We start from the raw sequence: 27335 nt of genomic DNA, 5'->3' as shown, positions 1-27335 counted from the left end.
CCCCCCAAGGCAATGCCCCCCTTAACCTAGCCCCTCCCCCACACTGCCCCCCAAGGCAATGCCCCCCAAGAGGATACCCGGGGGGGCGGGGCTCCATCTCATTCCACACACCCCTTCCCACGGGAGTGGCTCCTCATAGTCAGGCGAATATCGGGCGACGGCGGGCAGGCAAGTGCCGGCGCATGCGCAGGAATCGTGCCCCCCCCCGCGCTCGCTCCCTTTCCATCCGGGTCACACTCCCCCCCGTGGCGATGCGGGGACGGGAGCGCGCCCGCTCGCGCGTCCCCGGGGAGAACTACCGTGCGCGCGCCCGGCCAGGGGGGGGGGGCTCCCTCAGCTGCTGCCATCGCTGCCAGCTTCCCCCCCGCCTGTCGTCCGGCCCGCCCTCCTCCGAGAGGGCTCCGGGCCCTGCGCGGCGGCCGACGGGAACCTTAGGCGGGGACGGTGAGTCCTCAGAGCGGAGACCGAGCTCCCCCCTTCCCCTCCATGTTCTCGCTGCGCCTCCTTTCCCTCACAACTGCCCCCCTCCCCCCGGGGAGCCGCCTCGAGCCTCTCCGTGGCCGCGTCCTCGGGGGGGCGCGCGCGGGGGGGGGCAGTTAGCCGCCCTGGGGCGGCGGTGGGTTTCGCAGCCGCCCCGTGCAAAGGGGGGGGAGGGGCGGTCTCCGCTGCGTTTAAAGGGCGGGGTTGGGCTGTTTGCCCATCTGAGTGTCCATCCCCCCCCCGGACACATCCCTCGGTGCTGCTGCGGGCAGCTGGGCCTGGGGGTGAAGGGGGGGGCAATGGCTCGACGAGCGGGGAGAGCGTCCTAGGCTCAGATCCCCCGTTTGCCTGGCCCCGGGGAGAGCTGGAGCTGTGGGGGTTAAGTGGGTGGGGCCGGGCGAGGCACTGCACAGGAGCAGGAGTTGCCCAAAGTTTGGAGACCACCCCCACCTCCCCATCGCTCGCCCTGATGCAGCAGTCGCGGTGCTTTCTCCTGCAACTTCTGAAGCGTGCAGATCTCTCCTGGAGGCGTGTGATGGGGGATTAACGCCACCAAGCTCCTCTCCTTCAAATGGGGATGGCTTGCCGGTTTGCATCCTACCTGTAAGGCACTGATTGCGCCGATGTCTCCGGCGCAAACGGAATACTTGAGCTCCAATAGTCAGCTGTGCGGGTAGAGACTTTAAAAGAATTATCAAATCACCTGTAGGGTGACTTATTTGTGTGTAGAAGCTCTTGCTCCAAAGCAACATATTCAAAGCAATTTCTGCACTGCACTTCATAAGATCCGGAGCTTGCCATTATTTGCAGCTATAATTGATGATGTGAGACATAAAAATAGGCATTTTATTTTAAGGTTACATTTATTTATCGCTAGTTCAGTACACTGTGATATAACACAACCTATTATCAACAGTCATGGAGTGGTTAAGCATCATATGTTCAGTGTGCTGTTTTCTAAGGTATATTGTTTGGCTTCTTCCTGTGTTTGTATGTTTTGAAATGGTCTTAAGTGCTCTTGTGGTCTGAGAACCAAAACAACCTACTTAACCATGTATCAGAGGGGTAGCCGTGTTAGTCTGAATCTGTAAAAAGCAACAGAGGGTCCTGTGGCACCTTTGAGACTAACAGAAGTATTGGGAGCATAAGCTTTCGTGGGTAAGAACCTCACTTGCTTTTTACTTAACCATTTAGTTGATTCTTAATTCCTTCATTTCCCCTTGTTTGTTATAACAGAACATGTTATTTCTAAACTTCGGTGCTGATCTTGCAAGCACATTGACTTAAATGAGATTACTCACGTAGGTAAAGTTACACATGTGTTTGTGTTGGCAAGATTGGTCTTAGACTGTACACTTTGGGAGCAGATATGTCTGTCTATAAAGTGCCATGAATATTTTAGCCTTGTCAACATTAAAGACTTCTGGAAATTTTCTGACTATTGCACTAGTAATGGTAGGAGACAGGAGATGCTAATGTAAATCACCTGCTGCTGGCGTTCTTTCCATTCTGTCATCTAACAATGCTCAGAGCAGGTCTAGAAAAAATAATATTAAAAGCACTGGTGGTACATGGTCACCACCTGTTATTTCTCTCTATTGCTTGAGCAATAGGGGAGAATTTCCAAAAATCCTCATTGTTCACAAAGCTGTATAAAGTTTTTTTAAAAACACCTTGTCAGTATTTCTAAAAGTGCTTATTACCTTGGTATCTAAGTGTGCTAACCAGATCGTATTATTTCTCACTGGAATAAAGGAATTAATAAGGGGTCAAGATCAATTGAGTGGCTAAGTCTCTTGGTTTGGTTCACAGAATCGATGTAGTCCTAGTGTATGAGATCACTTAAGCATCTATAAACATGAGAGAGAATTCAAACAACATACATTAGCTAAAGGAAGATACTGTGTTTGGGGTGACTAACTATACACAAACTGTGTTGAATACTGATATCTGATTATGCATTTCTCTCGTTTTCTGGGTTAATATTGAGGGATGGGAGGACAGAAAAAAAGCAACAACTGAGAAAAATAAAAGTATTTCTGAGCTGACTCCCTGCTCTGGAAGGGAGAGATGGTGGCTCGGTAATCTGAGCTATCATCTTTCCTTCTGGAACAGGGAGCCAGGGCCGGAGAGCTCTGGCATTTTTTTAGGAGTTGAGCATGGACATATATACATGTGTGTTATCTTCCATTACATTGCCTTACTCTAATATACCGTCTTGCATTTACACTTAAACTAATTTATTATTAACATCAACATATCTACCTAATGTATAGGATTTTTGTAACATAGACAATATTTTCAAATACTTGAGTGGACCAAAATTTGGGTGAAAATTGGTAAAAAAACAAATAATAGCTTTTATAAAACCAAGAAACTGGTAAAAATCATTAAAAACCAAAAATGAAGTGCCTAACCCATGAGGTAAGTAAGATTGTCCCCTTTTTATAGAAGAGAAACTGAGGCAGAGAGTTTGTGCTTCACAGTGGTGAGCCCATTAAAAATACCTAGCTAGAGATTGCTGTTTGCCCAAGGTCACACAATGAATGAGGGTCAAAGCCTGCATTAGCGCTTTGATGGTCCCAGGGTAGTGCACTCACTCACTACCCAGTGCTCCTCTTTCCTGTCTTGACTAGTCTCTTAAAAAGATGCTGTAAAATATTTGTATATAGTCTTTTAAAAGGTAGACTTCCCTCTACACTGCTTGTCATAATTAATTCTTAAATACCATATGTACATCAGTTAGTTTATTTGGATATCCCACTCTAATTTTAGTGGAGCATTGCGTGGCTTTGTGATTAGCCTTTCATAGAGTTTAGTGGTTGCTGCAATGCCAGCTATGGTGTTCGGAGACTGATATTTTTGGCAAGTCTGCAAAAAAATAAATATCCTATAAAAATTAAGAGTTGTAGATTTGTTATTTAATAACTAGAATTAGGGGATGCATTCTTATTTTTTTAAAACAAAAATAGTTCAAGCTGTGGATCTAAGCTACTTGACCGTTTCCTTTTTGACTATTTTTTTATACTTGCAAGGAAGGTTGTAGTGTAAATAATGCAGAACTGCTGATCTTTGCTGCTAGGAGTTTTCTGCTCATTTCATCTGGCCACAAAGAAAAGATTTGTTAAAACTCAGTTTTTGGCTAGAATTGGCACTAATGTAGATACTAAACCCTCATTTACATAGACCTTGCTTGCAGTAGCTGAAGGGAACAACTGCGGTCTCTTCTGCTGCTTACAACTACCCAAGTTTCCTCTTTTATACCCGAACTTAGGTATAAAATTATTTATCTGGTGATTCATTTTTTGTCAGTTTGAGGGAAACTAGTTATCCGCATCATGGCACTAGAATTTGTAAGCTGCTACCATCATCCCAGAATAACTTAGTACTGTGCCAAGCTTTCACTTCACAAACCAGAAAATGGTGTATAATATCTTTGTTGCTGCAATCAAACTATTCACAACATGTTGAGGTTAATTTATAACAATGCTGCATTTGAAGTTGGTGGGGCTATTCACAGTGTGTAAAGTTGAGTGCCTGTCTTTACAGGATCAGGGCCTTTTTTGGTACCTGTAATCAAGGATCTTAGAGTACTTCACAACAGTGGGTAAGTGGCAATCTTCTATTTTGTAGCTGTGGAAACAGGTAACAGAAGTTGAGTAACAAGGCATCACCTCAATTCAGCAAGAGGCAGAGCTGGAAAAAGAAGCCAGGAATCTCCCTACAGTGCTTTAGTCAAACAGCTTCCCTTTTCTGCAGTAATAATGTATATCTATATAGCATTAATATATTTAATAACTTCTTAAATTGCTGTTCAGCAAAAGTCAGCATTTTCCTCACGTTAAGGGTGTTTATGCTGTAAATGGGGTAATGTGATCATTATGTCGTGGGCTGAGCACACATCTACAAACCAGGTTTCAGAGTAGCAGCCGTGTTAGTCTGTATCCACAAAAAGAACAGGAGTAATTGTGGCACCTTAGGCCTGGTCTACACTGGGGGGGGGAAATCGAGCTAAGATGCGTAACTTCAGCTACGAGAATAGCGTAGCTGAAGTCGACATATCTTAGATCGACTTAGATTGACTTACTTCGCATCCTCGCGGCGCAGGATCGACGGCCGCCAATCCCCCGTTGACTCGGCTTCCGCCTCTCGCAGCGGTGGAGTTCCGGAGTCGACGGGGAGCGCGTTCGGGGATCGATTTATCATGTCTAGACGAGACATGATATATCGATCCCTGATAGATCGATCACTACCCGCCGATCTGGCGGGTTAGTGTAGATGTACCCTTAGAGACTAGCAAATTTATTTGAGCATAAGCTTTCGTGGGCATCCGATGAAGTGGGCTGTAGCCCACGAAAGCTTATGCTCAAATAAATTTGTTAGACTCTAAGGTGCCACAATTACTTCTGTTCTATCTACAAACCAGGAACTCCAATGCTCTAATCTCAGCTCTGATTCTGAGCTGTGCTGGCCTTGGGCAACTCATTTTAACTTATGCATGTGTTTGTTTTTTTTCCATCTGCGAAAGAGGGATGATGATTGTCATCCTCACTCCAACGTGAGGCAGAAATAGTCCATGTTTAAGTTGTTCAGTGCTAAATGACAGTCTTATGTGAAAACACTTACAAATGGGTCCTTGTGTCCATGTTAAGATACTTATTATATAATAGTGCTAAACTTCACTAGACTAGTTTAGGTACAGTGCAAGGTCACTGTGACTTTTAGCCTCTTTCAGCTACTACATTTTACTTCCATCTGCATCATATTAGCTGAATCACTTCATGCTATACTTCAGCCACTTTACTGTGCATTGTTTTGTACTGCACCCTAAAATTCTATCTGTATTTAAATCATACTTTCTTGTTTTACTATGTACATGCATTGTTTACATAGTGTAGATTGTCTTTTAAACAATTTGTTGTGTATCCTAGTTACAGTACACTTTTCCTCACTGTGTGTTAATGTCACAATTGTTTATTGCAGCGCCTGATGACATCAGTGTTGTGAAGGAGTAGACATTATTTCTGGTTATAAAACCCAACTTGTAGGATTTTAAAATTTGTCTCTGTTGGGGTTTGGAATTCAGCCTAATCATGAGTAGATGGTTCTCTCACTTCCCCTTTACTCCCCAGTCTGGTTTAAATGTGTCTTTTGGAATGCACGTCCTTCAACTTCTGTACATTGATTTTATTTTTCACTTGACTGCTAGGAATGACATATTAATTATTTTATATTTGATTTAAAATGCCTTTTATTTACTACTCATACCAGTTGCTTTTTCTTCACTGACTTTGTTAGAATATAGAGTTGCTTGATTATTAAACTCTCACATCAGCTCCTGACGCTTAAAATAAAGACTAAAAAATATAAGGATTGAAAGTGTGTGAGGGTGATGATTTTGATTCAAGGAGATTTTTCATTCACTTCATCTTCTATCCAGTTCAGGATTTATGCTTATGAATCTGAATAACTGCAATTTAACGAGTAAGCGTAAGTTTGTCTCAGGAGTGGGATGATGGTGGCTAATGTTGATCTGTGGCCTACACTATAATGTTTTTCAGTGAATAACTTCTAAATATTTGGCATTTATTTTTAAATTTGTCACTCCTGTTTGTATTTCAGACATAATGAAACTTACCAACATTGATTTTCTATCAACAAGTTTGCTGTGATTAGTAAAATAATGCTAAATCACTTCAAGTTTAAGTGGAATAAAGTAACTTTTACAAGTACAGCTTTGTAATTGGATTTGTGTCAGATAACACTACATTTCACATTTATTAGAAACAAAACATGATTTGATTGCTCAGACTTTTATATAATGTATGATATGCAAAAATCTGTTCTCAAGAAGTAGTTTGCATTTCTCTAGTGCCTTCCATTCAAAGATCTCATAGTCATTTACAAACATGAATAGATTAGTCTCAACACCACTGTGATGTCAGCTATCTCCGCTTACAGCTAGGGAGACTAAAGCACAATGAGTGAAGTGACTTGCCCTAGGTATCGCTACAAATCTGGAGTTTAACCAGGATTAGCACCAAGCCCTCCTGACTCTCCGTTCTTTTCTTTTAAATCCAGACTTTCTGCAAGAGAGACAGTCGTTATTTTTAAACCTGTTACTCCTAAAATGCATTGTGCATGTGGAAGTTTTGTGTGTTAAAGATATTTCACTAGTTGCTGGTCAGTTGACCTACAAATATTTAGCCAGTCAAATACCAACTTTGCTTACCTCTGTGAAGGAAACAACTGATATCCATCCATCCATCCACCAGAGAGCAGAACGAATTTCCGCTTGCTTGAATTAGCCTTGTGGAATATTTTAACAAACACAATTTATCCTATTGATGTGATCAAACCAACAAGTAGGCTTCTTTTTTGTTTTTCTTCTTGGACTCTTCAGGACACACAGATCTGGTCTCTTTCCTTTCGACCATTCTGTGTTGGCAGTTTTAGCGCACAGAGTGCTGTACTGCACAAGCCCAGCATATGCATCAGATTGTAAATGTAACATGCTGCTTTTCTGAAAGTGTGTGCGTGGAGTAAGATTCAGGAATCAATACTCTTATTTTTGTCCAAAATCTTTCATTTTGCAGCATATGGTGATGTCTTCTCAGGTTTCAGTGTGAATATCCCCAGAGCAATACTCCTTTCCAACTCTCAGCCTGGCCAGAAAGGGAAGTTTTATACTTTCAGATGCTCTTTTATGAGCCTGTAATTAAAAACAACAACAACAAAAAACAAGGATTGATTTAAAGGATATTTACTTTTGTTTTTAAATTTAAAACAACTATCGTTAGGAGGGTGGGATAGCTCAGTGGTTTGAGCATTGGCCTGCTAAGCCTAGGGTTCAATCCTTGAGGGGGCCACTTAGGGATCTGGGGCAAAATCAGTACTTGGTCCTGCTAGTAAAGGCAGGGGGCTGGACTCAATGACCTTTCGGGGTCCCTTCCAGGTCTATGAGATAGGTTAGTTTTTTAAATCACTTGTATGGTACATGTTCCATGACTACTTTTGTATACAATCTTTTACGTGTGCTCTTTTATTGCACTTTTCATGCATGATATCAAAGCCCCTTCCTTACAAAGCCACATTTTACAGAATGGGAACCTGTGGTAGAGAGTTCTGGGACCCTCACACCCTGCAGTGTTCTCGAGCCTACACAGCAATGAAACAGCCCCCTGAGCCCACGTCGGCTGGCATGGGCCAGTCGCTGGTTTTTCTTTGCTGTGTAGACTCACCCTTAAGGTCACACAGTGAGGGTTAGCATATGTAGAATTTAGGTCTCCTGTTGTTCAGTCCCATGCCTTTTTGCACGTGCCTCCTTCCAGTTTAATATGTTCATGTGCTGAGCGTACACAAACACATGCTCACTATGTCTTAGTTATATGAGAGAAAATTTAAATACTCCATCTGCTTTTCAGTCATTGCATTGTTTAGTGTCAGTAATCTGCATATTAGAGCTCCTTAAATGACACAGTAGAATGTAACCATTTTGAAGGAGCTGTAATGGACTCTGATGTTGATAATCTATGGAGTAAAGAAGCCTTTCTCACTTGGAGTAAAGAAGTCTTTCTTTCCACTGTGGTTAGGGTTGCCAACTTTCCGAATGAAGAAAACAGAACAGACTTACCCAGACCCCTGCCCTGCCCCTTCCTGAAGCCCCGCCCCTACCCCACCCCTCTCCAAGGCGCCCCCCCCACTCACTCCATCCCCCCTCCTTCTGTCACTCGCTCTCCCCTACCCTCACTCGATTATTTTCACCCGACTGAGCAAAGGGTTGGGGTGTGGGAGGGGGTGAGGGCTCTAGGTTGGGGCTATAAATGAGGGGTTTGTGGGGGGAGGCTCTGGGCTGGTACAGGGGGGGATGAGGGCTCTGGCTGAGGGTGCAGGCTCTGGGGTGGGGCTGTGGATGCGGGGTGCAGGAGGGAGTTTGGGTACGGGTGGGGGTTCAGGGCTGGAGCAGGGGGTTGGGGTGTGGGAGGGAGTTCAGGTTACGGGCTCTGGGCTGTGCTTACCTCAGGCGGTTCCTGGAAGTGGCCGGCATTTCCCTCCAGCTCCTAGGCGGAGGCACGGCCAGGCAGCTCTGTGCGCCACCCCCGCCTGCAGAAAACCTAACTGTGGCGATGGTTTTTACTGTTTAAAGATATGGGGGTAGGGGTTTTGAGAGAGAAAATGAAGGCATTCTCTGTGTTACAGTAATTAGTTAATTTTCCTTTATTACCCTCTTTGCCTTCCCTCAAACTTCACTGGCTTGCTTGGTTCTTCTGTGTCAAGTTCAAGTTACTTGACCTTTTTCAAGGCTCTCAGTAACTCAGCCATATTTAGTGTGTGTCTGTCCATATGTCACCCCTCTTCCTCATTATTCATTTAAATCGTCTGTTGTCATGCCTTTTTTTATGCCATCCCTTACAAAGTCCCATTTCTCTGTGCCAAATACCCTCTCTTTCCTCCTTTGCACGTGTAAAGTACTTGTCAGATAGATTGTTAATTTTGAGGGGTGGAGTCCCTGTGGTTTAAGCCTTTTGTAAAAGGGATGCGTCCCCTTGTCATGCTATGAATAATACAGCTGGTATTTTCAGAGCTATTTGCTCATGGCTCAATTTGATTTGGTCTCCCTCGCCCTCTTAATACCCTTGACTGACTGGCCTAGAAGGATCTCTTAAAATTCAGAGCTTCCAAACCACTCAGTATTTTGTTTTTTAGTCTATCTTTATGCCTTTTTTCCCCTTCACTTTTAGATGAGTTAGCCCTCAGGGAATCGTTAATTCTTTGCCAGTTACACAAGCACATTCTGGCATGACATCTCTTTCCCGTGGTGTTGGTTAATTAATGCATTTGAAATATTCTGTTCAGAAAATCATGTGTAAAACTCACTTTTGCTAGTCAAGTTAGGTCAGATCTACACACAAAATTGCACTGGTTTACTGAATGACGTGATGTTGAGCTGATGCAACTTTGTGCATGAACGTTCTCAAGTGGGTTATACATGTATCCAAATGCAGTTTCATTGGCTTAACTAAATAAGTTAACATCACATGTTTGGTTAAACCTTTGTAATTTCTGTGTGTGAACAGGCTTGTTTACATTAGGTCATTGGATGTAAACTGCAATGCCAACTTCCATGTATGTTTCAAAAATGCCCTCATGTATTTACAAGTGTGGTGATCACACGGATATGGAGCCTCAGTACTGCAGTGCACAAGCACTTTATAAATACCTACGTCAGTAACTGGGGATATCAAATAATTTTTTTCCTCATTTCCAAAAATTTTTTCCTAAGGGAATCTGGCTATTGTCAGTTATGCTTGCTTTAAATAAACACATGAGTGAGCATGGATTGATTTTCTTTTTTTCTCATACACATACTGGTTACAGTTAATGGCATTTTTAGCTGACTGCTTCAGAGGAATAAGCCAGTTAAGCAAATAAAATATTCAAAACAAACTATACTTTAGGTGCCAGTTTTTCCAGTGTTCTGCACAACTTACTCCCCACCCCCAAACAAATATCCCTTCTACCAGAGGTTACACATTAATATACAGTAATGTGGTAACTTCTCCTTTCTCACCACAAAAGTGCTCTTGTGTTTTAGCAAGAGTTGACAACATGTGTTGTATAACACATGCTTATGCAAAAATAGTTCATATTTTAAGGTCTTTGGTTTAGTATCCTATGTGATATCTTGTTTGCATTGCATTTTATTTCCATTTCACATTTATTGAGGATTGCATGTATAGCACTGTGCAGACTTACCCATACAGCTTAGAATATTTTTTTTTTCTATTCATACAGTGTTTGTTGTGGAAGACACTGTTGATCTAGCAGTTAGAAAAAGGAGCTTGGAGTCAGGAACATTGGATTTTGTTCCTAGCTGTGCTGCTGAGTTGCGGGGAGCTTGGGCAAGACCCTTAACTTTACAATGTACATGTTTTTTCCATCTGTAAAATGGGGAGACTTTACAACTCTCACTAGCTGGGTGAAGCTTGTTTATAAAATACTTTGACATACTCCGAGAAAGAATTGCTATCTAAATGCAAAGTATTATGGCATTGAGGAAAGCTTGTAAAACAATTTTCTAATACTTTAATTTTCTATTACTCTGACAAAAATTGTTTACATTTATTAGAATGGATGGTTTCTTACATTCCTTTTCACAGCTCAAACAGTTGAGTCTCAGGTTTATAGGAATGAGATAAAGTGGTTCTGTACTGTAGGCTGTAGGCAGCCTTCACATTGATTTCTCTTTTCTGCATAAAATGATTCATCTCAAAGAATAACTGTAGCAGGAAACTGTGATTTACTGGTAAATTCAGTACTTGTAATCCTCCGTTTTCTCTCTTAACAGATTCCTGCTAGAAGCCCTGGCACATAAAGAAGAGTTGTTTTTGGTGGACAATGCTCAGAGACACTATGAAGTCCTGGAGTGACAGCCAGACAGACGTTTACAGCAGTGACCAAGAAGAGGAAGAAGAAATGATCTTTGGAGAAAATGAAGATGATTTGGAAGAGATGATGGATTTAAGTGACTTGCCTACCTCACTCTTTGCTTGCAGTGTGCCAGAAGCTGTGTTTGAGGTACAAGAAGAAAAGGTAAGAGTACATAGCGTATAGTGATCTAAATTGGTGCAATTGTAGTTAGAGCATATTTTGTCCAGATTTTCAGTGTTATTACTTATTCTAGCAGGTGAAAAATAACTAGATTTGCCAACGAGTTCAAATTGGTTTCAATGCTGCTTGCCAATAAATTCAAATTGGACTCTGCTACTATAAAACAGCTAGTAATGTAAAATCTTTCTAGCATCTCAGTGTGGTGGTATGGCTGTAGTACTTTTCATAGCCCGTCTGCATGCTGATTTCCTGCCTTACATTTTATGGTCCAGGGAGAACTTAAATATTTGATTCCAGGACAAGGATCACTGTTAAAAGAATAGTATTTGTTCACAGTATACTTTGTCAGACCTAATGAATAAGAAATAACAATTTGAAAGTGGTTTGAAATTTCTAGTCCAAACAAGGCTTCTCTGGACCATTATTGTATTTTTTATTGAGTCAGATGTGTAGTTATCCTTTGCTTCTAATGGCTATCAGGAAGAGTCTTCTACAGTGCATGAGTTCTATAAAGCTTATGCTCAAATAAATTTGTTAGTCTCTAAGGTGCCACAAGTACTCCTCGTTCTTTTTATGGCTGAAATGTGAGCCATTTATGTAATGGAGGAGGGCTTGATCTGTAACTTCCTTCCAGTTTTAATTTACAAAACTATGAAGCCTACTACAGTTCTGTCTAAAATTCTGCATGCTGCTGGTATCAGCTGGGAAACATTGGTCTGCAAATGGGGGATGCTAGGTGGTGTCCTTCAGTTTAACTCAGCCTCTTAAAGGCAGTGGCAGTGAACTGCACTCCTAAACTATTAATCACAACAAACAAAGCTATTTAAACTCTACCAAAGAGATTTTATAGGCTGCTAATTGCATAGATGCAAAACACAATTATAAAGATCATCAAATTGGATTCCACTCTTGCCATTCTAGGGTTTCGCTTAAACTTGACCATCCTTTCTTCCCTTCTTCCTCCTTTTTCTTCCCTTTCCTTTATCCTCCTTTCTGTCACTCATTACAAGGAAACTTCTGCCAAAATGCAGGTTTTGCACTGGACTCTGAAGCTGGGCAGACTAAGACTCATTCTCATCCAGCAGGTGTTTCACAATCTAGGACCCCAGCACTGAGAGTGCCTTACCGACAGCTCTCCCTAGAGATCCTTGTCGTTTCCATTTCCTGAGGTGAGGGATTTCTGGAGCAACAGCTTGAAATATATTATCTGACTGCAGACAGTAATGCTGATACTGCAATCCTTATTCTGTAAGGGAAAGAATATCAGGCCTATGATTTATAATGCCACTTAAGTATAAATATATTTGATTAGGGCAGCCTTACAAAATTCTGCTCACCTGCTACCCCATGATAAGTAGGTTTGGATTTTTTTTTTTTTTTTTTTCCAGAAAAGTAAAATATAATTATTTTTTCTATCATCATGACAAACAGCAGGCAAGTAGATTTTTGTTTGTGGACAGGTGTATTTTCAGGACTGTTTTGTGTGAGGCTGGATTAGATATCTTCAAATTCTGATTTAGTAACGCATGTTAAAATTGCTGCCAAAACATACGTTTATGCCAAACACTCTGTGAAGCACTGGCTTGATGGTTAAGTTCTGTGGGCTGAAGATCAATTTTACCTGTTTTATTTGAAAGAAACATCAGAAGAAAGTAAATAATTGCTTTAAACAACCTGTTTCACAGACAATATTTTTTTGTATCTAACACCCTCCCTTCTCCCCACCCTCCCACACACATTATATGCCATCTTAAGTGTTAGTTTCCCTCTACCGTCTCTCCCCCAGAGAGGAGCAATCCTGTAGTTGTATCCCAAATCAGAAATTTATATAGAAACAAATTTGACTTGTCCTAAACACTCATTATCTAAAAATGTCAGTGCCCTAAGATATTTGGATAATTGAGTTTTACATCTAATACTTATATATCACTTCATATTTCCAAAACGCCAGACAAATATCATAATGCCCCTGAGATATATAAATAGGTGTAATTATCCCCATTTTTAGATAGGGAAACTGAGTTACAGATGGTGAGAGTAGCTCAAAACCACACAGCAAGCCAATCTTAGAGCAGGATTAGAATGTAGATGTTCCTGGCTCCCATGACTGGGGTGGAACACAAGACTACTACTTTTCTCGCTGATACAGTTTGGTTCTGTAACTGATTATCCAAGTCACGATGAAGGGTTCTAGCCTTTCTGGTAATAATGTATCTTTGTTAGAGCTAATCAGATAAAGGCTTTTTTTCACAGAAAATTTCAACTTTTCAGCAAAAAATTGAAAACTGAAGTAATTCTGCCCAAACCCAAAGTAGTGTGATTTGGAAATACAGCAGAACTCCATTTATCCGATCTAATTGGGACTGGGGCCAGATTAGATCATCAAAAATTTGGATAATCTGGAGAATGGCTGCAGCACCATCTAGCTGCTAGAGGAGAGATCATCTGCTTCTGGACCTATGTGCACTTGTTGTTTGGTTAATAAGGAGAGCGGGATAATGAAGGGTCGGATAAAGGGGCTTCTACTGTACTGCTGTGGTGATTCATGGGGATTGTAGTTCACGTGCCTCATGCTACCATTCTCCTCTATAAACCAGGCTCTCTGGTCAGATTACATCTTCCATGATGCATCATACTATCCTCTCTGGTGAGGAGAGCCAGTGCATCAAGGGCTTTGGTCCAGTGACCATGGTGCATCACAGGAGATTGTCTGGCTGGGAAGCCTGGCCCACAGAGGAGAATGTGAACATGAGGCAACTGGAATAAAATGCCTGTGAGATAGCATGGCATCCTATCCAAACTGAAATATTTCAGTATCCAGCTGAAATTATTTTTGGTTTTGGTCCACAATTGAAATCTTTTTGTTTTTTACACTTTCTTTTGTTGAAAAATCAAAATTTTCTACGGTAAGAAGACAATTTTAATGAAAAATGTTGTTTAATTGAAAACCCAGTTTACCATCGAAAAACACTTTTGATGAACAAAATTTCCACCAGCCTTAATCTTTATATATAGTGTTGTTCATTCCAAAGCACTTCATAAACGTACATGCAGCACCACAGAAATGCTGCCATCTCTGGGATGAAGGGTAACAGCCAGGTAGTGTACATGGCATTGCATAACAGTGGGAGAAGGAAAAACAAGGGGCAAGTTCCTGATCTTATTAAGTGTCTTGGGATTCCTAGTGTCCTTTTTTAAGAACCACACTAGCCAAGCCATGCTATAGAGTCACTAGCCTCCATAGCCTAGAATTCAGTTGTATAATGCAGTTCTAACAGTTTTCAGATTGAAATAATCCCTGCCCAAACTGGTCTTGGAAACAATGCTAGAATTCTGTCAGCAATAGGTGTTTAAACACATTTCAGATCCTAGAGTCTTGGAGGTCTTTTTTCTTCATTACCCTTAATCGCAAAGGCCTATATTGCTGTCTTCACTGCATTTTTTCCTGTGTTAGGAAAATGTCTTTAAAAAGCAGTTTTAAAAAACTTTCTCGAAACATTATTGTCCCAGATGATTAGGGTAAGACTTGATTTGAAATGGACTGGTCTCCGTAAGCCAAGGAGAGTAAACTTTAAGAATTACAAAAGGAGAAGTTATGCTCAAGGTGAGCTGCTCAGAACATATCCGCAAGATATAAACCCGATTAAACAATTCACCGAAAAGAGAGAGTATATCCCTGCAAAATATACAGGTACGCCAATTTCCCGTCTGCCAAATAGGAATCTGTAAGATAGCATCAGCAATTTCAGGGAGTAGGGATTTCACTCCCTAGTTCCCCAACGTTACTTCCAGTGGGGAGGAGTAGAGGCAAAAGAGCCCGGCATCCAACAGAACAAATTTTAGGTGGTGCCCTGTCGGCGATGGCCAGCATACCATGTTTTTAGAAAATCTAGACATTCTGGCTGCTGACTGCTGCCCTTTTCTCTTTTTGCATTATCCTTTAGATACTGCGGTCATCCAGGATGGTTCAGGATTTGTTTTTTTCGCTGCGTTGTAGTTGTGTTCTTTGTCCCTTGTTGACAGAACATATTTGTCTTTTAACCAGTCCCTCATGCAGATGGAGTTAATGTGTTAACTAGTGTACACTGGTTTATGTTCTTTATGGAACTCATTTTGCATTCTAGTGAAGTCATTTGTAGTTATTCCTCCTGATGCAGTGTACTTTGTTCCCTGCAGATATTGCAGTAGCTACAAGGACCTGTCCAGTGGCTTTCATTGTAGAATACCTACAATCTGATGATTTTTTTTGTTCACTATAATCCTCATTATCTTATCTCCAGTAGCTGCATGAACCTTTATCCTATAAGTCTGATCAACTCATATAATTCCAGATTTATTTGCTTTATTCCATAGCATTTGCTGCCTCTGCATGTTAATTTGACACCATCTGAAAATGTAACAACGCATGAAATGGTGCCATTTTCCAAGCCATTTAAATACAAGGTCAACCAGAGTGAGCCCGATAGTGAACTAGTTTGCCTCTCTCCGTGCTTTACATTTTTGTTTTACCAATAGCCTCTGCTTCTTATCTCTAAGCCACTTTGCAGTCCGATTTTAATTGCTCTTTTCCAATTACAATATATCATAGCTATCGACCTTGGAGATCCTTGATGCTAATGCCAGGAGCTCTAGAGCTAAAGGCTCAAAGGGGGGGAGGGTTAACAAAGAAAATATGTTTCTATTTTTGGCAATGGGTAGCCTCAGGCATCCACACACTAGTACTTCGGTGCCTCACTGACCCTAACAAGGGCGTGTGTAATGGGAGGGTTGTTAGCACCCTGGCACAGAGGCTAACCAAGGAGGTAGCCAATCTGGGAGGAAATCAGAGTCCCTTTTATCCTTTTCTGTTTTAATTTAGTTTACTCTTACCATGGTTTAACTCCTTTGGGGTTCTGTTTTAATATTCATTTTAAACAATTAACTGTTAAAATCTGTACTACAGAAGCTACGGGAAGTGGATAGTGCAGATAGACTGGAGATGAATCATAAATCAGATATGCAAATAATTTTTAAAGCAGCTTACAGATCTGTACTTGAATAGGGGAGGGGACGTTATATAAGAGCTGTTGCTCTGTCAGCCTGCTATAATCGTATTCCTGTGGTGCAGGAGAAAGGTGCCGGCTGTTGAGTTTTTCAAATGGCTTATTTTCAATTGCAGAGCTTTCATTTTTTTTTCTTTTTTTCCCCTGCAGAAAATACCTAGTTCATCAGCCATTAATGTTATACATATCTTCAGTTTAGCGTGAGCATGGGTTACTGCTAGGTCTCTGTAGGTCCCCAGAAAAGCTAACTTCCAGCCCTATATGTTGGCACTAAACTTCTACTAAAGATGAGTCAGGTGTGGCCCAAATATATGTATATGAGTCATCGGAGAGCAGAAATACATTGTCATCAATGGGCTGAAAGCTTATGTAGAGAGACACTGTCTTGAGTATTTTAAATAAGACTAATTTTAAAATATTCCTGTATCTGGTAGAACATCTTTTAAATATTTTCTTCTCTGCACTCTTCTCTCAAAATAAAAAACAACAAAACATACAAATCCATCTCTGTGTTTGTAAGGACTTCAGTACCTTCAGCATCTGTTACAGTTTTACTAACTTTCTGAAAGGTAACATTAGTTAAAAACAAAACTGAAGAGGAAATACTTTCTTAAACGAGCTACCCAAACTGCTCCAGTTCTTCCTCTGTAGAGCTGGCACTAAGCCATCATTCCTTTTTTGTATGGAGTGTATTGAAAACATGTACCACAAGACATTGGCTTTATAATTTGTTTCATACGTGTCTCTGATAAGCGTCACTTGTTGCCACTCTTGCTCTTTCTATGTAAGTACTGTACTCCAAAAGCATTACCTGGGCACATGAGGTTAATGTATGGAGACATGCTAGCTCTCTGTCTAATGACACTTGGATAATTGGCTGCCACATGAAATCATTCTGTAAGGTGTTTGTCACGTGGGCTTTCAGAATGCAATCTGCATTGCCATGTAAATTCACATGAAGCCTTCTTTTGAACTGATATATTTTAGGACTGGGTTAAATTTTCTCTAAATGTAGTTTGTGAGCAGTACTGATTGACCTGTTAGCAAGCTCATCTGAGCTGATTGATTTTAGTAGATAAGACATTATTTTAGAACAGGCCAGGATTGTGTGTTAGGTCTATAAATGGAAAACTTATTATGCAGGCTTATTCCTAATGCTTGCAAGAACAGAGCTGCTTTGACATATTATTTGGCTTTTATCTGTTTTATGAAACTCTGCTTTGTCAGCCTCTGGACATAGTTTTCAGTAGCTTGATTTAGTTCTCCCTATATCTTCTTTTAAGGGGTGAATGCACAGCAGACACACTTACTGAATCACATGGAAAATGTGCTGTGTGCGCACATACTGAAAGTGCATCCAAAAATCAGCTCTTTTGGTGGGGCTTGTGGGGTTATCCCCTCCATTTATTTTATTCTTCTAACTTTTCTAGTGAATTTGGTGCTTGCAAAAGGTGCTGGATTGACAGATCTGGAGTCTGATTTCACGCTCTGTCTACGTAACCAGAACAGCATGGACGTGTTTCTCCTATGCTGCCCTCCACACCCAACTCACCCTCCTGGAGTTCAAGGGAACTTCAAGCTCCATTGGCAAAGCTAGTGGAGTTTTCAAACTGTGCAAGCAGAATATATCTGGATCAAAACATAATCTTCCCTCTTCCCCCATTCAAACTCCACTTTGCAATAGTTACACCTATTACATATAAATAGTGCATATGTATTGCACAAATATTTTTCACGTACCACTTTTCATCTGTAGATCTCAAAGCCCTTTACATAGGTGGATAATGATCAGTATTCCCATGTAACTGATGGGGTGGGCACTGAAGCTAAAGGGATGCCATGGATTTGAAATATAGACATTTAACTTTTATTTTCAGGTACCAGGCCTGCCTCCTAGTCATCTTACAATTTTTTTTATGTTAATGATATTTTGCTATCTCTTTTTTTTTTCTTTTTCCCCACTGATGCTTTGGTGAAGGTCCACCCAAACAAAAGGTGAAACTTATTGACTACAGTGTATATATAATCAGCTAGGCAGTTAACTATTTTATTTCAGCTTTTAAAAGGCAAATACATGAAACATACACTTACAGAAAGGGTTGTCCAATGCAGAAGTTAACAAATCCTTCACAGTTTTTTTTCTCTCTGCTGTAACTGGAAGAAATTAATAATTGGGGTTGCATTCAATAATAGAAGGCAGGAGAATTCAGACAGAACTGACTTATGTAGTGTCATAAGAACATATGAATGGCTATACTGGGTCAGATCAGTGGTCCATCTAGCCCAGTATCCTGTCTTCCAACAGTGGCCAATGTGAGGTGCTTCAGAGAGCATGAACAGAACAGACAATCATTGAGTGATCCATCCCCTGTCATCCACTCCCAGCTTCCGGCAGTCAAGAAGCTAGGGACACCCAGAGCATTGGGTTGCCTCCCTGACCATGAACTTATCTAATTTTTTTTTAACTCCATTGTAGTTGTGGCCTTCACAACATCAGCTGGCAATGAGTTCCATAGGTTGACTGTGCTTTATGTGAAGTTGTGGTAAACTTGCAACTTATTAATTTCATTGGGTGACGCCTGATTCATGGGTTATGTGAAGAAGTAAATAACACTTGCTAATTCATTTTCTCCACACCATTCGTGATTTTTTTAGGCTTCTATCATATCTCCCCCTTAGTCATTCCTTTTCCAAGCTGAAAAGTCCCAGTCTTTTTAATCTCTCCTTATATGAAATTAATTCCATACCCGTACTCATTTTTGTTGCTCTTTTATGTATCTTTTCCAATTCTAATGTATCTTTTTTGAGATGGGACGACCAGAACTGCACACAGTATTCAAGGTGTGGGTGTACCATGGATTTATATAGTGGCATTACGATATTTTCTGTCTATTATCTATCCCCATGGTGTTTTCGAGCGCCATAGGTGAAAGACACTTAAAAGTGGAAATATCTTTATGTTGAGCTGTCACTAGATGGCACCATATGAATTAAGATCTATAGGCCTTTGTTTACATGAGTCCAAATTACTATAAAAATGGAGATGGAATTGACAGTAAAACAAGGCTTAGAGTTTCAGGTTGGTTACTTTCTCTTACAAGCTTCTAATAGAAGAGATGTCCAATACATTTGCTGGGCAGGTCTGTACTAAACTTTTAAAATCAAGGGGGTGAGTGAACTAGAGAATCTTCAGGTTCTAAGGGAGTAATTTAGTTGAAGAAACTTAACTGGAGGGAAAAAGTCAAAGGAAAATGTATTTCCACTGATTGAAAATCTTCATTTTGTATCTGAAGAATCTTTTTATTTCACCTTTAGGAAAGATTTGAAGCACTTTTCACGATCTACGATAATCAAGTTACATTCCAGTTGTTTAAAAGCTTTAGAAGAGTAAGGATAAATTTCAGCACCCCAGAGGCAGCAGCTAGAGCACGGATAGAATTGCATGAGACAGACATCAGTGGGAAAAAGCTGAAGCTGTATTTTGCACAGGTATGATGCAATATGTAGATGCTCTAAATGCACTCTTATCTCCTCTCTATTCTGTACTCATTCCTGACAGAGTTCTGAAGTTCCCTCTAACCACACACTCCTGCATCCTATCTCCACTTCAGCGTGAATCTACACATTAGGGACTCTTTTTCCACCTGCAGATGATACAGCTCCGTAATTGGCTGGAAGGGTCACTCTTGAGTGACAAAGCTCTCCCCTCCTCCACAAGCTGAATGCTCTCCTTTTCTTAAAGTGCAGTCCAGCATCTCCTCTCCACAGACACTGGGTCCATGTACAAATTTTGTTGGATTAGTGGCTCAGCATGTGTTATATAGAATGCCAAGTTCATTGTCAGCATTGAACAAAATAACTAGAAACAGTCGGAAGAAATTGAGAGGAAAAAATAGACTTAGGCTATGTCTACACTATGCACTTTTTAGTGACACAGCTGTGCCGCTACAGCCGTGCCACTAAAAGGCGCGCAGTGTAGCCGCTGTTTGTCGGCAGGAGAGAGCTCTCCTGCCAACAAAAACCTTCCACCCCAACAAGTTGTGGTAACTTTGTCTGCAGGCAAAGCGCTGTTCACACTGGCACTTTTCGTCGGCAAAACTTTTGTCATTCGGGGGGAGGTTTTTTTTTCACACCTCTGAATGACAAAAGTTGCGTTGTTCAGGTTCAAGTGTAGACAAAGTCTTAGTGTTAGGAAAAACTTCGTGGCCATGAGAGAAATCTCCCCGCGGAATAGTCTCCCAAGGAAGTGGTTTAAGTTCTGTTACTTGCAGCTTTTAAAGCTAGACTGGATAAAACACTAGAAGGGTGTTATGAAGAACAGTCCCACGTTGCAAGAGAGTGATCTCTCTTCTCTCTCTATTAGATCCTCTAGTTTAACTTCTGTGATTCTGTTATCATGGTGGTATTGTTTCTTCAGGTCCAGATGTCCAGTGAAGTAGGAGACAAGTCCTACCTCCTTCCCCCAGAACCTGACAAACAGTTCCTGATTTCACCTCCTGCATCTCCACCAGTTGGGTGGAAGCAGAGTGAAGATGCAACTCCTGGAATAAACTATGACTTACTCTGTGCTGTTTCCAAATTGGGTCCAGGTAAGAATGTCTTCCTGCTTTTGTGGCTGTTCTGCTTCAGAAATGTCTGTTCGGTAGCTTTCGTCACCTCTCTAGAAAAAGGAGTGGAGTATAGACACATCTCCTGGTTGTCCCTACATGGTTACTTGTAGGGACAAAATGATTCAATGCCTTTTCTGCCAATTTCTTAATCGATTGAGAGAGCTTCAAAGTTTAGCACCCTGCTGGGTTGCATGCTCTTGAGATAGCGCCACATATTTACTTAATTTTGCCACTGAAATCTCAGTGCATATTTAGTTGAACGAGAAACGCAAGGTAAGGTTCAGTTAGGTGGAGTTCTCTATCTTAGCTATTTTCTAGAGTGCCAATCACGGCCATATTTAGATATGGCCACCATGTAATTTAACTGCCAGACCTTTTAATTGACCTTTTCTGGGGACCCTGCCATTTCTTTCCCCTGACAACGGAAACTCCAGTTTCTCAGTGCATGGTGTGACATGCTTTGCTACTGACTTGATGTGTTACTTTGGTCAAAAAATCCCTTACCTTCACTAGACCTCCATTTTTTCATTTGTAAAATGCATAACGTAATAGCACGACTTACTTCAGAGGATGGGGGGAGGCTTAATGTTTGCAAAGCTCTTTTTAGATCCTCTGAAAGGTGTGATAGAAGTGCATAGTGTATATGATATTGCTTCAGTTTTGTATGCAAATTAAGACAAATATTGCTATAAGCCCTTTAACATTGCATGTAAATTTGTTTCCACTTCTCCCTCCAAAATATCAATTAAGTGTTGTTAGTGTGCAGAGAGCACAATTTACCAACTATGGTGGCAATGTATTTCAAAACACGTAAGCAGCACTAGTCAAATCACGTATGAAAGTGGACTAAACTAAAGATGAAAAGGGATTAAATGAATCTTTAGATTTTTAGTACATCATTTACTGTGAATGATAATGGAAACATGTTTTGAAATAAAAATAGTTCAGTGATATTTTTATATTTCCTGTGGATGCTGTTACAGATTGGTTACTTTGAGTTTAACTGTCAAACCTTTTAACTTGCTTTTTCTTTGTGTTATACTCTATAGGGGAGAAATACGAGCTTCATGCAGGAACGGAGTCTACTCCTAGTGTAGTCGTTCACATTTGTGAAAGTGAAACAGAGGAGGAGGAGGAAATTAAAAATCCCAAACAGAAAATCCTGCAGACAAGGCGCCCAGATCCTACTCCAACAATACTAAATGAATCTAAAACATTTGATTGTACACGGGAGGTAGGGGGTACCATGCACTGTTAAGTCTTGTGATGTTGTAAACAATATCTATATGAGGATATTAAATTAATACATGTATTGATGTCTGCATTGCTGCATTATATATGGCAGCAGGAGATTTTACTTGTAGTTGTCTCTCATGTTCAAGTTCTTAGATGCCAATATTCTAAACAGCACTTTAATTTTTAAGAACTAACCCCCCAAGTGTAGCAAATCCACCAGATTTAAAATAATGGCAAAGCAGGAGGTTGCTTTTTTTGAAGATATGTTCACATTTTCTTGATATTGTATAGCACGATGTACCAAATGCTGAAACAATATCTTATCAGTACCATCTATACTATTGGTTACAAAATAGTTTATTTTATAACAGTCAAATGTGGTATTTTTTGTACTGGTACAACAGCTTATATTTAATCAATATATTAATTAGAAGTGTAATATACAGTGTACACTAAAATTCCTCCACAGATTGGCCCATTTGTGAACATGTTCCGGTTACTTTTCTCAAAAATGCCAAATACTTTTTATTTTAAAGGTACCTTTATGATTTGACATGAGGCACAAATACATGTGCAGAATTAAATAAGTTGTAGTTGGCAGAACTGCAATGGGGGGGTGGAAAGAGGGGAAACCACAGACCACTTAGGAGGCAGATGGAGTTTGCCTCTAAAATATTATGCTGCTGTAGGATGGTGTTACACTGATAGGTACAATTGGTCGCATCGACAGTTGATTAAAATAAAACTGACTTACAGGGTTGAGTGAAACATGGTTTCGCCTATAGAATGTTAAGCCTCCAGCCCTCTCTAACAATACTGTAATGTCCCCCTGTCGTGGAGATGACTTACATTATATGTAAAGTGAATAATCATTAGATTATGATTGTGATATTTGGGGATAAGAGGTCCAGGGTTAGTTTTTAACTTTTGCTCCTAAACTTTTACAGTTTGCTTCCTTTTTTTAAGACAATCAGTTGCTAGGATGGTTCAACCAATCTCCACTCCGTTTTTATCCAAGTTGCACTCCTGATTTACTGTTCTGATTAAAAACATGGTATTTTTCATGGCATCCTGTATGGCTGATGGCACATCTGCAACTTCTGAAATAGGAAACACCTTTTGAAATATACATTTGTGGTTTTGTGAATTTCTGTGTTAAATGTTTTAGTAGGAGGAAATATGCCTCAGTTTAGTGGCACATGCTCCTATGGTTTTATGCTATTTTATAAGCAACCTTTTTTAGCCTACACAGATTTTTTTCTATAAAAAATAGTTAAGAAATTCTTTGTGAACAAACTAGGCTGTTTAGGTTCATATTTGATTCTGTACATAAATCACTCTGAAATTGGCCTTTACCCAAATCATGATACTGTTTTTTAATTATGTATAAAGTGTTTATTGAACTCTCAAAGGCATTTTGACTTGATTGACAGCAAGAGAGTGCATTAATGGTGATAAATTCAAACAGGCGCAGTAGATATGACTTCAGTATTGTGTCAGCTATTGATTCTTTCCTGCCATCAACTTCAAGTTGCAAAATGGGATCCTGCAGGCAGGTCCTCATTTTGGAGACAGGAATAATATACATTTGAGCGGGAGGAAAGTAAGAAAAATCTTTCCTCTTGTGTGTCTTGCGTGTATTGGCATAACATTTATGTAGCTCTTTATTATCAAGCCATTCAAAGTGTATCTTCTCTTTTTCACTGTTCCCCACCTCCAGTTGCAAACTTATATTGTCAGTAGGGCCTCGTGCATTTTAAAATGCCAGAAATCAGTTTGGGATTTTCTGTAATGTTACATTTTTGTTAGTTGTTCATTTACCCCCTCGTAAATGTTGTTGTAAAGTGGAAAAACTTCAGGAATGCCGTCTTATTGGGCAAATGATCAAGTCAATAATGCTATTGTGAAAGTAGCTTGTGTGAAATGTCTGACTTGCATTCCAGCATAAAAGGTCCATGGTGTAAAAAAAGACATGGAATAAAAATAATAACAGTGCCATTCAATGTTTTCCATTAACTGTATCAAACTTGGGCCCATATGGAATATGTAATTTGTCTTTTTTGGAAGCTGGGTATCCTAACAAATCTGTATGCTTGCAAGTTGAATGAATCATCAACACCTAGGGTTTCTGGTTTGTGGTGGTCTTCCTTCTGATTTGTGGTGTTTGTTTATAAGCAAATTAGGAGAAAGGCAACGATTATGTGGCTTAAAAATATTGCCTTGAATTAAAGATAAAAATTGTCCTTGCACGTCCACGCTTTGAACTGCTAGTGCTTGCCGTGAGCTAATTTCAGCACTGCAAAAACGGTTTATTTTCAACATGTTTTATAAGAACAAACTGTTCTCACGTTTTTGTTGTTTTGGTGAGGTTATATCATATTATCCTAAAACTGGAAAATGCCAATATCCCACAGCCTTATTGTAGCTGATCAGAACATTCTCTTGGAAAGTTTTGGGTGGGAGGATTGTTTTGTTTTTCTTCTTACTAAACTCCGTTTCTCCAACTCAGTTGGTCAGGCAAGTTTTATTTGCAGCAGAATACAAGATACTTTTCCCTCCACTATAGAAAAAGTCCAACCTCTATTACCACTGTTAGGGAATACAAGTTATTCTTTAGATACCTGGAGTGAGGAAAAGACCTTGGTGCAAGAGATGAAAGAATATTTTTGATCAAGCAAACCAAGATGTTTTCAAGCAGTCTCTGTTGAAATACTTGTCAGGTATGTAATAGATGCTGCCACTGGCATTGGTTGACATTTGCTTGATCAATAAATCCATCTTATCAAGCCCTTGAGTATACAGCTAATATGGCTCAATCATTTGGCCCTGAGGATCTGCAGTAACCTATATGTCCCATATATGAGATCTACCTTGAAAAGAGCTGAGGTGCATGCTAAACAGCCAAATTCATCTCTGGTGTAACTCTTACTAGTCAGTGGCGTTTCACCAGGAATTAACTTGACCCCTTCTTCCTACCTTGAATGTTGTTCTGATCCGTGATATCAGAGTAGTGTGAATTTTGACTGGGAGTTCTTTTAAAACATATTTATTTGAACTTGTATGCAAGTAAAAGGGTTGTCTATCCAGAACTTGAGGGTAATTTGCTGTTTAATTTTATTTTTCAGATACCCAAAACAGCCAACAGAACTAAACCTCCTACAAAATTCTCCTCCCCTCCCCAAAGGTCTAATCTCTATCAAGCCCCCCCCACTTTGCAGCGCCCCGTACACATAGATGAGCCGTTGCAGCATTTTAGTTGAATTATATCTCTTTGTGACTTATGGGATGCTTATACTGAGCAGTCAGCAGACCAGATTAATAGGAAAACAGCCCCTTCTTTGGGAATGTGGTAGGAGGCTCTTTCACATTGCTTTGTTCATCTTTGGCACGTAATCCTAAAAAAAGGAAGGTATCTGACTTCATGATGCCAGTGGCAACATGCTTAATTTAAATTGTATTGACTACTCTAGTTTGTAGCCAGACGGACTGCTTAGCCTAAAAATAAGCTGCAAAGATGACAGAACTCTCACAGAATGACACATGGTTGGAGAAGACCAGTTAGGTGAGTTACTCAGTGTAAATCAACACAGCCCAGTTGAGGACAATGGAGCTGTGGCATTAGCTGAGTATCTGGCCCATCTACTGAATGATCAAAGTTTGAGGAAAGTAATGAGTTTTCAAAACTATTTACGAAAACAAATACTGGAAAACACAGACACTTGTTGCTGGTGCTTCAGCGCTATGTGAAAGGTTCATTGAAGAGATGAGAAGAGCTCTAGTTTCCCAGTTTGGATAATTCACTTCTCCCCGGCTCAGATGATGGTAACTAATTAGTTGCAGCCTGTGTAAATCATTGAATGAATTAAGCCTCTTTCTCCTTCTCTCAAGCTATTGGGTCTCCCTTTGTGATACTCTTTTTGGAATTAAAACAGACTGCATATGATTTGTAAGAGGCAATGCAAGAGAAGTAGATGGACAGTATTTACTGGCCTGTTCTCCCATTTGTTTTGGTGGGAGGCTACACAATTAGAGAGCTCACCCAAAATGGTGATTGATTGATTGATTTTTTTTAAACCGTGCAACTACAAGGTAGGAAGTTTGAATCCATATGAGGTTCCACAGTGTCAGTCTGTCCTCTGTGTTCATATTTATATGGCTCTTCTCTTCACTGTATCTGAGCACCTTGCACTCAGTAATGGATGTTATCCCTGATGAGGTAGGGAAGTACTGTTATCCCCATTTTACAGATGCAAGAGCTGAGGCACAGGGAAGATTGTGTCTTGCCGTAGGTAATGTAAGCCATGTATGGCTGAGCTAGGAATTGAACTAGTGCCCTATCTGCTAATAATCCTTTCTAGGCTTGAGCCAATCACTCTTTGGGTTGACAAACTCCCTGCTCCTGTATATTGGGGATACTAGATTTATTTTTATTTTTTTGTGGCGTTTCAGCTTTCGCTCACAATTGAGACAATGTCAATTTTCCCTCCATCCAATAGAAATTACCATTTCACCTACCTGCTCTTTCCTTTAGCCCATATTTTGCTTTACTTAATCACTAAGGGCTTGTCTACAGTGCGAAGTTGTCAACAAAACTTTTGTCTTTCACAGGTACTTTAAAAAGCCCCCAGCCCCCCGCGAAAAACACGTTTTGCCAACGCAGGTGGCAGTGTGAATGCGGCTTTATCGGCAGGACAACTCTCCTACCGACAAAGCTAACGCCGCTCACAGGGCTGGAAGTGCCAACAAAATACCGAAAAAGAGCGTTTACACATGCTGTGTAGACAAGCCCTAAGATGGGTTTTAGTTTCTCTCGGTGCAGTTCCTAGCCAGCAGTTGTTCACTTTACAGGTGCTGAAATCTTTTCTCAAATTGGGAACTGAACATCAGATGCATATTCACACACAAGAAAATTGCAGTGGTTTTAAGTGTGGAAATTTTGTGTATCAGTGCACTTTTGTGTGCCTAAAAACAAGGTTTTTGTGACTGTTTGTGTTCCACAGGCCAGTTGCCATTACATACTGTACTCGCATGGCTTCTGCTATGTACCTCCTTAAAAAAAAAAGAACACTATATCATGTCTATCTCCTGGACTTCATAATGTCTTTTGTGAAATGTACATTTTTTATAGGAGGGTTCTGTGTCTGTCTCTGTTTAAAATGTTGACTTTGAACAGATCTGGACTTCAAAGAAAACTGATCTGTTAATTTCCATTAATCCACTATTTTTAACACCCAAACATTGCATAATTAAAGGATTACATTTGGGAAGCAAGAGGAATGCATCAGTTGAGAACAACTGGTGTCTGTCGTCCTACTTGATTTCTATTTCACTCTCTTGCCGCTGCTTTGTGTGAAGT

General features: G+C 40.4%; 1 protein-coding gene across 2 annotated transcripts; it reads left to right on the top strand.

Moving 5' to 3' along the window:
- Positions 1 to 1008: 1008 nt before the first annotated feature.
- Positions 1009 to 24242, top strand: RCAN3 (RCAN family member 3). 2 transcript variants are annotated; one of them, XM_026657152.2, is made up of 5 exons: positions 1009 to 1083; positions 10829 to 11073; positions 19449 to 19622; positions 20551 to 20722; positions 21793 to 24242. In XM_026657152.2, exons 2-5 carry the CDS (start codon positions 10879 to 10881, stop codon positions 21999 to 22001), a joined length of 750 nt encoding a protein of 249 aa, XP_026512937.1. In that variant the 5' UTR covers positions 1009 to 1083; positions 10829 to 10878; the 3' UTR covers positions 22002 to 24242. The 2 variants fall into 2 exon arrangements, with proteins under 2 accessions (XP_026512937.1, XP_029768553.1); XM_029912693.1 differs by lacking the exon at positions 1009 to 1083 and adding an exon at positions 4058 to 4087.
- The last annotated feature ends 3093 nt before the right edge of the window (positions 24243 to 27335 follow it).

Source organism: Terrapene carolina, unplaced genomic scaffold (genome assembly GCF_002925995.2).
Source record: "Terrapene carolina triunguis isolate 2854851 unplaced genomic scaffold, T_m_triunguis-2.0 Scaffold236, whole genome shotgun sequence".
Taxonomy (NCBI): Eukaryota; Metazoa; Chordata; order Testudines; family Emydidae; genus Terrapene; species Terrapene triunguis.
Note: the sequence above shows the minus strand (reverse complement) of the source record. Positions and strands in the feature narration are given on the sequence as shown.